This window comes from Lepus europaeus, chromosome X (assembly GCF_033115175.1).
Source record: "Lepus europaeus isolate LE1 chromosome X, mLepTim1.pri, whole genome shotgun sequence".
In the NCBI taxonomy this organism is placed as follows: Eukaryota; Metazoa; Chordata; class Mammalia; order Lagomorpha; family Leporidae; genus Lepus; species Lepus europaeus.
The window spans coordinates 24,221,644-24,234,671 of NC_084850.1; the positions used below are offsets into that span (position 1 = coordinate 24,221,644).

Here is a 13,028-nt window from a genome sequence, read left to right on the forward strand (position 1 = left end):
TTGTTCAGAGACTCAGAGAAAAGGAGAAAGTTGTACATAAGCAGAGAGTATGAGACAGATAATCATAACACAGAAATTGAGGAATGGGATCTTAATGGTAAAAAAAAAAAAAATAGAAACAGAAACAAACAAACAGAAAAGAAAGGCTGCATGTTGAGACGTAACCAAGACCTTACCTGTTATGCAACACATTCCACAGGGCTGGCCAATTTCAACGTAGGCTATGGAGGACTGCAGGGAAGTGCCGCTCCCGGAGATGGGGGTGGAGAGCTGGAGCCACGTGAGTGCCTGATCTCCAGGGGCATAAATGCCAAAGGCTTTTGGAACCAGTTGGCAACATTTACAAGACTGGACAAATCAGGGGGTTATTCATATATACCAGGACTTGGTATGGGATCTTCCGGAGGGGAGTAAAAAGAAGGCTTTGATTTGAAACTTCGGGGAGAAGGGCTATATATTCTTAGTGACTGCAGAAACATTTAAATATACAGACACATGGAATGTGGCAGTGTTGATAGGGAGGATTAAGTGCCGCAATGCAAAATAAGAATGAAAAATGAAGAAGCCAAAAGGAAATCTTGAGCTCCCTGAACTGTTTGCAAAGAAACTGGAGCCTACGACAGAATTTGGTCCTCGTGACTGAAATGTTTCTTTACTGTTGGAAAAAGTATTGCTGTCATCCCTCTCTCTTTAGAAATTCTTTTTTGTTGTTGTTTCATAATAAAAAATCTCGTGGCAGTTCCTTGTCTGGAGGACTTTAAAAATAGGAGCGATTTCATCTGTCTGGAATGGTTTGTGTCAGCATTTGCTCCAGGCAAGGTTGCCACATAGGCAAAAACTACCCCCCTACCTGCCCCCTACCAAGAGCCCCCACTCCCAGCCCCCAGTGCCCTCAGCGTCAGCACCCCCCCCCCAAGGGCTGAGCCCCCTTTCCTGGCCCTCGGCCCGATGGCGTTGCCCACATCAAATCGAAGCCCGGGTTCCTCAGTATGGCAGCTCTCTCCAGGTGCTAGGGATGCAACAGATTTCACCCTTTGTGGCCGACTTGCCTTTAGAAATAGGACCGTGGTTAACCCCAATGAATCTTGAGTCGGTGAGCTCTGGGGTGTGGAGAGACGTCCAGAGGCAGAGGGGTGTATTTTTGGTCAGTGGGGGGAGGGGGGCAGGGAGGCCGCCTTCCTGGAAGCTATTAAATCCCAGCTGTGGGCTCTGTTCCTGTGCTGCTGCTGCTGCCTTGAGGGCGAAGTGGGGGTGGGCGCTCAGAGGACTCGCTGACCTCTCAAGGTTGCTGCGAATTCTGTGGGTCGGTGATTTCCAGCGACATTTGCCTGCACCCGGCCTCCTTTGCAGCGCGCTATAGGCACCGCGTGACTCCGCTTTAACTAGGGGCTTTCAGCAGCCTGTCTTTGTGCCCATCAGCCAGGGCCCAATTTTCCCATCACCTTCCTCCCTGGAACAGCAACCCTCAAGTTTTAGCCACGGTGACTGCTAAAGATCAGCTTCAGCCGGACTCTGGGCAAAGAGATTTTCAAAGAGCTCTTCAAACTTCTTGTTCTTGGAGCCCCCCCCCCCCCAATATGGTACCTTGTGGGCTTTATGAAGAAAAAAAAATAAGGTGGCCTTAGGTAAACAGAGCGCTGTGTGCAGATTCGGTGAGCCCACCTGCAAAAAAAAAAAAAAAAAAAAAGAAAAGAAAAGAAAAAACCAACGAACTCTGATTCATTTGATCAGTGTCAACTTGGAGAAGCAAACATTCAGGAGCTGCTACTATGTGCCATGCTCTGAGTTAGACCTGGCGAACAATGGGGGAGAATAAAGCCAGGTCTGGGCTGTGGAGGAATTCAGTTGCATGGGGAAAGTAGACTAGACGTCCAGTGTAATAAGAAGTGCTGGGGTGAGGTAAGCCCGAGGGCGTCTGGGAGCACAGGAGACTGCCCTTGGCTTAACCTGGTGCTGACAGGGGCTGGGGAAAGCTGTCCTGGGGAAATGACATCCGAGCTGAGTAGCAGTAAGGCAACCCCAGACAGGTGGGAAGGGCGATCAGTAGAGAAAATGACAACAGCAGAAGCACGGAGGCATGAAACGACTTGCCATGTGCGGGGAACTAGGAGCAGGCAGCGATTATTAGAGAGGAACTGTCAGGACCGAGGGGCGAGAGATGAGGCTGGAGGGGCAGGCAGGGCCACGTGAGCGAGGGGGAAGTTTTATCCTGAGGGGAACCACTGCAGGCTTTTTAGCAGGGGAATAGTAGGGTCAGATTTACAGCTTGATTGAACTGACAATTCAGGCAAGATCATTCCAATCGCTGTGGGATTGATGAAAGAATTCAATCGAAAGGAGGGTCAATTTGCAGCCGGAGTTAAATGCAAGGCTCTCTTCTGTCCAAAGAGTTGGTCATCAGTGTGAGGTTGTTTTGGGGGATATCCCTAACGCAACTTCCAAATAGATGCGTGGATCCGTCTTTGAGGCTTAACTTAATTCAGGAAGACAAGCTTCAAGGAACCTGGCGGGGCCGAGTGCGGGTGGGGGTGGGGGCTTCGAGAATGCCTTGTGGCTTCTCCCCTTTATTCCACACTGTAACAATAGTATCAGGTGAAGAACACAAACTGTGCTGTGATGTCTGTGTCTCCTTTAGCAAAAATCTTCCGGAAAGGCACTGTTTAACCTCAGTTGCAGCCATCTCAACCTTGCTGAGAAGGAATATTTTGGATTAGAATTCTGCAGCCATTCTGGAAATAATGTAAGTCCATCTAACGTTGCTTTCAAATGCAGTTTTCAGTGAAGTCAATAGGGCTCAAACCTCGGATGGAATGGCACAAAATTATGTTCATCCTTGCAAAGTTGTTGAATCTGGTACCTGTTTTCCCTTCTTCCCCCTTGTAGTGCTACAGTCACCTCCATCCACCAAACGCAAACTTTTTCACCCTTGAACTTGTTTTGTCCCTTTGTGATCAGCTACCAGGCTTTATCTATTTTGACTTTGCAGAGACTGGACTTCAGCATTCAGAATCGGGACTCTGCCCTCAGCAGGGAATATCTGGGGGGCTCTCCTCTCCACTCTCTTAGGTCCTCATATTCACCCAGGTTCTGTCACCTTGTCCTGCCTTGGCCATCTGTAATCTGGCACCTGCCCAGAAAGGCTCATTAGGTCTATTAAGCTGGCGTTTGAGGACTGTAGCATTCAAACATGGAGCCAAATGCCTTCATTATTAGTCTTGTAGCAACTAATGAGCCTTGTATGTGGCACTTCCGTTGTCCTACTGAGGCAGAGGCGCTGTGATTGAAATGTCAACAGAGCTTATAGATCAAAAATGTTCACTTGTCCTTAGGGAAAATTTAGGGGCAGACTGAATGTGGTAAAGGTATGTCCTCTCTCTGACACTGCTATTTGTTTCTTAGTATGGTTAGATGTTAAAATAGTTCTGGTATTTATTTCTTTATCTGTTACCACAAAAGAAAAGAAAGGCTTCACTCAAAACCATGTTCTACCAATATTTTCATTAATGTTATTCCAGGTTTGGTTGGAACTTCTGAAGCCCATAACAAAGCAAGTAAAAAGTAAGTATGGAAAATAATTTAAGGAAGATAGTTGAAAAATACTTCAGCAACACCACACAGTTCCTCACCTTACTATAAGGGGACAAAGGAGCTTTGATAGATTGTTTCAGTCCTTCATACTTCCAGTAAATGTAGCAATTTAGAAAATGGTTTAATTTTTTGCCTGAGATGACGGAAATCATGCCCCTGGATCTTTGAGTAAATCTGAACAACCCTGATAATGACAGCACTCTGCAGATTGGCTCTGGGAATCTCACACTCGGGCACTGCACATCTTCAAGCATCCTTAATGTCAATCCGCAATGCCGTCACCTTCTGCCTGAAGCTGCTTTAGTTTTATGTCATCACGAGCATTGTCCATTTGCTTCAGTTCGTATTTCAGCACCTACTGTGTATGTAACACTTCCCCCTATATTTCACAATCCAGTGTGGTTGTTTTCAAGTCTCAGTGTGCATTAGGATCACCTGGGTTTCTTGATAAAACACACATTCCAGGGCCTTGTTCCTGGCGTGGGGTCTAGCCACCTGCCTATATTATAATACTCCACAGATGTTTCTGAAGCAGGTAAATTTATTTTTCTTTTTTTAAAAAAGTATTTATTTGAAAGGCACAGTGGCAGAAAAACAGAAACACACAGACAGAGCTCTTCCATCTGCTGATTCACTCCCCAAATGGCTGCAGCAGCCAGGGTTGGCCCAGGCTGAAGCTAGGAGTCAGCAGCTCCATCTAGGTCTCTCACATGAGTGGCAGAGGCCCCAAGCAGTTAGGCCATCTTTGACTGCCTTCCCAGGCACATCAGCAGGAAGCTGGATTGGAAGTGAAGTAGCAGGGACTCAAAGTGGCCTCAGATATGGGATGCTGCTGTCCCATTTGTTGGCTTAACTCCTGTGCCACAATGTTGGCCCTGGGAGACGGATTTCAATCAACACCTTGAGCAACACTGTCTTAGTGTCTCTTTTTCTGATTCCTCTAAATCTGGCTGCTCTTCACATGTTGGTGCTTCCCACAATTTTGTCTGTTCACACTGTGCAAGGATCATCTGTGACAGTATTCCAATAGCTTCCAACTTGATTCTCCTGGATCCTTCATCTACACTATTGCCAGAGGGATCTATTGGAAACACAATCTGGGGCCGGCATTGTGGCCTAGCAGGTAAAGCCACCACCTCTGTGTTGGCATCCCATACGGGCGCCGGTTCAAGTCCCGGCTGCTCCTCTTCTAATCCAGCTCTCTGCTATGGCCTGGGAAAGCAGTAGAAGATGGCTCAAGTCCTTGGGCCCCTGCACCCATGTGGGAGACCCGGAAAAAATTCTTGTCGCCTGGCTGCCGATCATCCCAGTTCTGGCCGTTGCGCCATTTATGAACCAGCAGATGGAAGACTTCTCTCTCTTTCTCTCTGCCTCTGCCTCTCTATAACTATGCCTTTCAGATAAATAAATAAATCTTTAAAAAAGAGAGAGAGAGGCCGGTGCCATGGCTCAACAGGCTAATCCTCCGCCTAGCGGCACCAGCACACCAGGTTCTAATCCCAGTCGGGGCGCCAGATTCTGACCTGATCACTCCTCTTCCAGTCCAGCTCTCTGCTATGGCCCGGGAGTGCAGTGGAGGATGGCCCAAGTGCTTGGGCCCTGCACCCCATGGGAGACCAGGAGAAGCACCTGGCTCCTGCCTTTGGATCAGCGCGGTGCGCTGGCCGCAGCGCGCAGCGGCCATTGGAGGGTGAACCAACGGCAAAAAGGAAGACCTTTCTCTCTGTCTCTCTCTCTCTCTCTCTCTCTCACTGTCCACTCTGCCTGTCAAAAAAAAAATAAATAAATAAATAAAATAAAAGAGAGAGAGAGAAAACCCTGTCCATACAACTCTACTGCTTAAAACGACTTCACAGCTCCCTATTGTTCTGAGAGTGAAGCCCAGACTCATTAGCATGATACACAAGGCACTGGACTCTGAATAATTTTCTAGCCTCACCCTTGCCACTAACCATTTGATATTCCTACCTCTGCTGACTTCCATGAAACTAATCTCAGGTACAGGCTCCAAAGGTAACATGCAGGATGATTAATTAAATTGGAATCCCAGATAAACGTTTCACAAGCCTCCCTTTCTCTTTCTAATTTTTTCCACATTTGTGAGTTGTAGCCTACTTTGCCAAATAGTTTGATATCTTGATATCAGTTTGCATTTGCTAAAAAAATAACTTTTTTTTTTGTATGAGAGTCTTCAAAAAGTTCATGGATTCATGGAAATGTTTATTATGAGAAAACTATGCGTGGACTTCAGAAAATTTTACGCCAAGATCAACCTTATCTTTTAATTCCTCTAAGGAATTGGTTGTAAAGATAAGGAGGTTGTTTATTTATTTATTTGAGAGGCAGAGAGACACAAAGCAAGAGAGATACAGACAGAGTGGAGAAAGGCTCCCAAGCACTGGTTTTTACCCACATGCTCACAACAACCAGGGCTGGGCTGGGCTGAAGCCAAGAGCTGGAAACTCCAAATCTGAGTCTCACATATGGGTGGGAGGAACCCAGTCACTTGAGCCATCACTGCTGCTTCAAGGATCTACATTAATAGGACGCTGGGCTCAGGAGTGGAGCTGGAAATCAAAACCAGGAACTCTGATACAGGATGCAGGTGTCCCAGTGGCATCCTAACCGCTGCCAAATGCCAGCCACAAGCACGTGTTTTCTTAGTGTGAACTTTAGATAGAAGCACCAGTGCGCACTGCTTCTAGTTCCCTTGATAAAATCCTTAGGCTAGGTGATATTCACCAGCTCCAGCTGAATCTGCACTCTCCCCTTTTAAAAGACAAGAATGCATAATCCTAAGTAGCAAGTGATATACTTTTCTGAATGGGACAATTTAAAAAAAGAGGGCATAGTAGGCCTCGAAGGAGCACATCTTTACATAAAAAAAAAAAAAACTCAAAGGGAGGGAGGGGGAATAGGGAGGGGGAATTACTGAATCTCTATCCACATAGACTCACTCCAGAAACAGAAATAGTTTATACATGTGAAAAATGGAAATGTAAAAGTCTGTGGGAGGGAGAGATGATGAAGGGAGGGAAGAGGGGAGGGATGTGTGTGTAGACCTGTAACTGTTGTGATGGACATTTAAATAAAACTTATGGAGATGTTGTGTTTTAAGATCCTAAGGAGATTGTTTTCAAATTTATGGTGAAATTTTTCCCAGTGGACCCTGGACATCTGCGGGAAGAACTTACAAGGTATAGTACTTACCTGTGTGTCTGCTGCATGATGTTACTTAAGAATCATTATTTTCCACTTAGCTGGGATAGAGCTTCTGACCCTCTTTGCAAGGCTTGGCTTTAAGTCACTTTCTGGGAGATGGTGAAGAGCTGGAGAGAGGGAGGGCCCGGCTGGTCCCTAAGGTGTTGTTCTTCCGAAGGCTGGGGACTGCAAGGAGCAGGAGGGCGGTGTTCTCAACATGGGAACAAGCCTGAGCCACCACTTGGGTGGTTGTGCCATTAACTGCTATAACAATAAGTGTGCTCTCCTTCGTGGCATCTGTGTTTTGACCAGGGGTAGCTTAATAGAATGGGTATGCCAGTTAATTTGAAGAGACATTGACAAAGGAGTGTGTGTGTGTATGTATCCCATAGGTAGAGGTGAAATATTCTGTAATGATGATAGATACTTAGGAAAAATGCCTTTCAGAATTACAATGTAAACCTACCACTGCAAAAATACATTGTCAATGTAAGAATCTCCAAAACTTTACTCTGCTTTCTAGACTGACACACTCCTACACATAGTAGGGATCTAAGAGATAATCTAGTCCAGCCTTTTTGGTTTATAGATGAGGAAACAGATCTAGGGGATCCAAGGTGATGTGGTCAAGATAGCGGAATGTGGGCAGTTGTTCTCCCCAATGTCTTTTCCCCAACGTGGGTCGTGGCCAGTTCACCTTCACCTCTTTCATAAGAGGGTCTTCTCTGAGAGGTTTTGCAGAAGTCACATTTCACAAGCCTCCCTTTCTCTTTCTAATTTTTTCCACATTTGTGAGTTGTAGCCTACTTTGCCAGATAATTTGATATCTTGGTATCAGTTTGCATTTGCTAACTCATTTCAGTTGAGTTTGAAATTGTGACCAATTTTGATGGAGATAAACTTGCTCAAAAAAAAGAGAATGAGAAAATCAATGTGATGATAAATGATTCATCAGCTGTTCAGAGCAATGATTCGGTATTTGTAGCACACAGCTGCCTTCTTAACGGCAAGGAACGTGTCAAATGACAAGAAGTTTCCTTTCTTCCTTGCTAGGAGCAAAATGAAATTCACTTTCCTTTTAGCAACCAAAGTTGATTATGCTCATTCACATCTACATTTGAAAACAGGCAATGTCAAAGGTTAGGCTTTCTCTGTTTTTCTCCATTGGCTCATTTAAGGATTCTTTATTCTAGTTGAATGTACAAGGATGCCTGCTTTGGGGCTAATACATGAGTTATTGAGAGCCGTATGCAAATATAATTTTTCTAATTGCATCACTACTAATGCATTAGGGAAGCTCACAATTTGAAGGATTATAATAATGAATGCTTTTGCAAGCTGAATAATCACCTTGCTTATTTACCTGGTTTTTTTTCAATCTGGATTTTCATCTATTCCCTGTAATTAATTTTAGTTCATCACATTGCCTTCAAGGCTTAATTGGTTAAAGAAATATTCCACATAGAACTTCATTTAGAAAATCGCATTATATGAATTTTCAATAAATTCATGGAAAATGCATATTATGGAAAAATTGCATCTATTTAAAATATTTTTGCCTCCCAAAGAAGCATTTTTAATAACGTTTTGGAAAGCCTTCTGTATGTAGGAAAATGCCTGCAATAGAGACTCCATAAATGTTACAAAGTATAAATTACAATGCTGGAAAAAAAAAATTTTTGGACCATGTTAGAAAGCAATCTGTGGTGGAGTGTTTGTTGTATACATTTTCCCACAACAGTTGACTTTCTTTTGATTTCTAAAGTATGGGACAAATGCAATCTGTCTGGCAGAGCCCTGGATACCAACTTGTATTTTCTATGTCTCTGATGAGCCGTATGTGGGAAAAAGGGCAACCTGGCTTAATGCCACTCAGCAAGCATGAATTACATACCTATTCTGTGTAAAGTGCTGATCTGGGCTCTGGTGATGGAGAGATAGTGGTACAGGCAGGAGGAACAGCATGGGTAGGAAGCATGGCCTCAAGTCCTTGATTTCGGAAACACAATCTTCCTTTTGGGAGGCAGACTGGATTCAGTGCCATAGCTCTTTGGGTCATGTGACCTTATCAAAAATTCCTAACTCCTGTCTTTTCTTTAAAGTTTCCCCCTTATTTATTTATTCAAGAGAGGGGAGGGAGAGAGAGAAAGAGAGAGAATAGGAATGAATTTCCATCTGCTGGTTCACTCCCGAAATGCCTTCAACGGTGAGGGCTGGGTTGGAGCCAAGACTTGGAGCTGAGAACTGAATTTCATGTCTCCCACATGGACGTCTCAGCCCAATGACTTGAGCCATCATTGTTGCCACATAGAGTCTGCATTAGCAAGAAGCTGGAGTCAGGAGCCTGAGCCAGGTATTGAACCCAGGTACTCCAATATGGGGCACAGGTGTCTTAACTAGCGTCTTCATGACAAAGCTAAAGGCCTGTCCTTTTTCCTAATTGTACAATGTGGTGATCTTTCCTGTTCCGCCAAACTCCTAAGTTGTAGGCATAGTGAGTGCTTGACGATACTTTGTGAACAGTGCAGTACTGGCTTCCCAAGTGTCCTTATTCTTGTTGGATCTCCTTTTCTCTCTAGCTAGGGATGTGGCTTTGCTTTGGGGCAGAAACCACCAGAGACTGATTATCTAACTCCCTCAAGTTGTCGAGAGCATTTGGACCAGGGTTATTCCTAATGGCTGTGAAAACTGCCAGAGTGCTGGATCAGCCCAGTTGTGGTCTGGGGTTGGTTTGGAGCTGAAGCAAAGCCTGTATTACTATTCACCACCCTCAAAAGGCATCTGACTTACTGGGGGTGCACTTCCTGTCTTGAATCATTTCGGATCGGAGAGAAGGGAACTGCTTATTTCTCATTCCTGTTTCTTTTCTCAAGAGATTTTCCCCCAACTTCTTTGCAGGTATCTTTTTACTCTGCAAATAAAGAAGGATTTGGCTCTAGGAAGGCTTCCATGCAGTGACAAGTGTACAGCGTTGATGGTATCTCACATCTTACAATGTAAGTAGCAAATGTCTGCTTCGGGACCTATCAGCCAGGGAGAGAACCAAGCAAAGGAGCTGCGCACCCTCAGCATGCCTGTCATTGTGTTAGGTCCTACAGAGGAGAGAAAACATGGATTAGATTTAGAGAAACAGCATGGTGCAGTGGAAAGAGGCTGCTTCATTGTAGTCACTTGTATTTGAATTCAAGTCCAAGTTCTACCACCTCCTGACTATTGTAGGGTGAAGTTCACCTCATTTCTCTGAGACTGAGTTTCCTGTCTTTCAAATAGTGACGAGAATACCTTCTGTGCAGACAGTGTAGATGAAAAGCTAACATTGATTTTCTTTTATCTCTGTCCAAACTTTCTGTCCTACTGCCCCTGGGCTTGCTGTGCAGGATCTGGTTTTGATAAATCTGGGCATAGATTTTGCCAGGCAAACCCCACTCTCTCCGCTTGCCCCAGGATATATCTCTGGTGATGCTTTCTGTGTGGCACATTGTCACGTTCCATGTGATTTCTGTTTTGTGCTTTATCATGGTTTCAGAGAACAAAGGCCGGAGCGCAGCAGGTGGAGAGACACTAAAAGGGAAAAAGGCCTGAGGCATCTAGCAGAGTTCCCTATATTCTAACAGCCAAGTAGCTGGATTAGGCTTAAGAATACAGGTAGAAGGAGCCCTGGGGAACAGCAAGAACTTGCCTAGGGGGAGGTGATCCTGAGCTGAGAAGGCTGCTCTTGCAACCATAAGGACAAGGACTAGGCGGCTGGAGATGGTATCTCTTGTTCTAGGGCCAGCTATACTTTCTCCCTCCTCTAGAGAGGCCTCCCAAGAATAAGCAATTCCTTACTAGTGCTGCAGAATGATAACTTTTTTATTTGTTTGATCCATTTTTGACCTATGTCCCTTACCTTCCTGATAGTTTAGAAATGGTAGATGTCGGATTTCACTGGGAACTCCACAGTGGAGTACTGAAGAACATTTACCAAGAAACTACTGACAGGGACAGGAGATGGGAACCCTTAGATCTCATAAAGACAGTGGGAAGTAGCAAAAATAGTAATCAGAGAAGGCTGATTGAGGAGGTGGCCTTGGCGCTGCGATTTAAAGGGAGTTGGATAGGTAGTGATAGATAAAACAGCATGAGAACGGTGGTCGGACAAGAAGCAACACTAATAGAGATTGAAGAATGACCCAGTACAGGTCAAGCATAGAGTCTGTTTAGAAGTGGTGGAGAATGAAGCATTGTTTTGGACGGTCTTGAATGCCAAGGACGCTAGCCAGCCGTATGTCCAATATTGTACTTGGCACTGGGATTGGAGAGCATGGCCTAGAGAGGAGAAAGAAAAGAATGCTGGAAGATATCCTTCTCCACTAGCTGCCTGGGAGAACAGCAGTCATGAGTTGGAGCTCCTGCCCAGCCTCTTTTGGGGGAGCTCAATTTCATTCTTAACAGTTCTGCCTTATGGGTTTGGGCATTCCCTAGTGGCCATTTCAGGCATAGCACAGAGCACTTGCTTCTCCAGAGGCTGCTTTGGTTTGTCAATAGAAGTGCTTGGGGGGGGGGGGGGGGGCTAAATTTGCAGTGAGATATTGAAGAACCTCCACGTGTGACAATTTGCCTGCTTAATTCTATTTTACATATCTCTCTGCTCTAGCCAAACGGTTCTTCCTAAACACGATTTGTATATTTCTAACGAAGCCTCCTCTCATTAGTTCCTGTAGCAACAACTCTTTGTCATTCATTCAACAAAAATTCATTGAGTCCCTGCCTTGTGCCAGATATTATTATAGGCACTGGGAATTCAGCAGTGAACTAAATGGACAAAGACCCTTGCCCCCCATGGAGCTCACACTCTGGGCATGGAGGAGAATCAAACAATGACCAAAATAAGTAAACAAATTATACCATGGGTGCTAGAAGGTGATAAGAGCAAGGAAGAGAAATAAAACCTGGAAGAGAGATGGAGGATTCTGGGGGTAGGTACTAAATATTTAAATAAGGTGGTCAGTGTAGGCTTACTGTGAAGGTAACAGCTGAATAAAGACTTGGAAGAAGTGAGAGTGGTAAAATTGATGGAAAAGAATTCCAGGCAGAGAGAACATCCAGTGCAAAAGGCCTGAGGGGGAAGGATGCCAGAGGTGTTCAAGAAACATCAGAAAAGCTTGTACGTTTGGCTGGATCTGAGTGTGAGAGGACGAGAGTAATCAAGGAGGGTGGAAAAAGCATGCTCAAGACCTAGAACGCGAGTCTAAATGAAATGGGAAGGCACTGAAGAAGTTTAAGCGCTGGAGTGAGATAATGTGAATAGGGTTTTCTCGAGATCGTGTTGGCTGCTGTGGTGCAAGTAGACCCTGCGAGGGAGTGGTGGAAGTGGGAGGCCAGATAAGAGGATATTGCCATGGAGAGAAGTGATGGTGGTTTGGACCAGCATGGGAACACTGAAGGTGCTCATAACATTTTTCATCTTCTGATACTGGTGATATTTCCTCATTTGCATGTTATCATTCTCTTCCTAGATTGTTACAGACTTGAATGTAGAGGGGAAAAAAGCACTTATGTTTCCTTAGGCTCAACACACAGACTTGTGCCTAATAAACTGAAAGATTGCAGAGAGAGAGAGAGAGAGAGAGAGAGAGAGAGAGAGGACACATATATGTGTAATGTATTTTAAAAGATATTTCAATTGAGGTACAATTTACAAACAATAAAATTCACCCATTTAAAATATGCAACTCAATTTTTTTAGTAAATTTATAGAGTTGTACAATCATTGCTACAATCCAATTTTAGAATATTTTCATCACATTAAAAGAAATCTCTTGTGCCCATTTGCAGTCATTCCCTGTTCCTATGTTGAGTCCTAGGCAACCACTACTTTAATTTCTGTAAATTTGCCTTTTCTGGACCTTTCATGTCAATGGAATGATAAAACATGTGGTCTTTAGCAACTGGCTTTTTGTACTTGATGTAATGTTTATAAAATTCATGTATGTTCTAGCATGATTCATAAATGTTTCTTCCTTTCCATTGCTGAGCAGTATTCTGTTTTATGAATTTACCACATTTTGTTCACCTCTTCACCTAATCATGGATGTTGGCACCATTTGTTGAAGACCACTGTTTCCCCATTGAATTAACTTGGCAACTTTGTAAAAAAACCAATTGGCCATAAATGTAAGGAGTTTATCTCTGGACGCTCAGTTAAGTCCCATTGATCTTTATGTCTATCCTTATGCTATTAATACACTGTCTTGATT

The 13,028-nt window shown here is 44.3% G+C and overlaps 1 protein-coding gene across 1 annotated transcript in view; it reads left to right on the top strand.

The window, feature by feature from the left end:
• The window catches only part of FRMD7 (FERM domain containing 7), a 37,231-nt gene that overhangs the window by 9,153 nt on the left and 15,050 nt on the right, over positions 1-13,028 (top strand). Inside the window, exons 5-8 of the mRNA XM_062183010.1 lie at positions 2,636-2,740; positions 3,516-3,558; positions 6,752-6,785; positions 9,688-9,785. Of these exons, the coding sequence (XP_062038994.1) occupies positions 2,636-2,740; positions 3,516-3,558; positions 6,752-6,785; positions 9,688-9,785 (280 nt within the window). The remainder of the gene's footprint in view (positions 1-2,635; positions 2,741-3,515; positions 3,559-6,751; positions 6,786-9,687; positions 9,786-13,028) is intronic.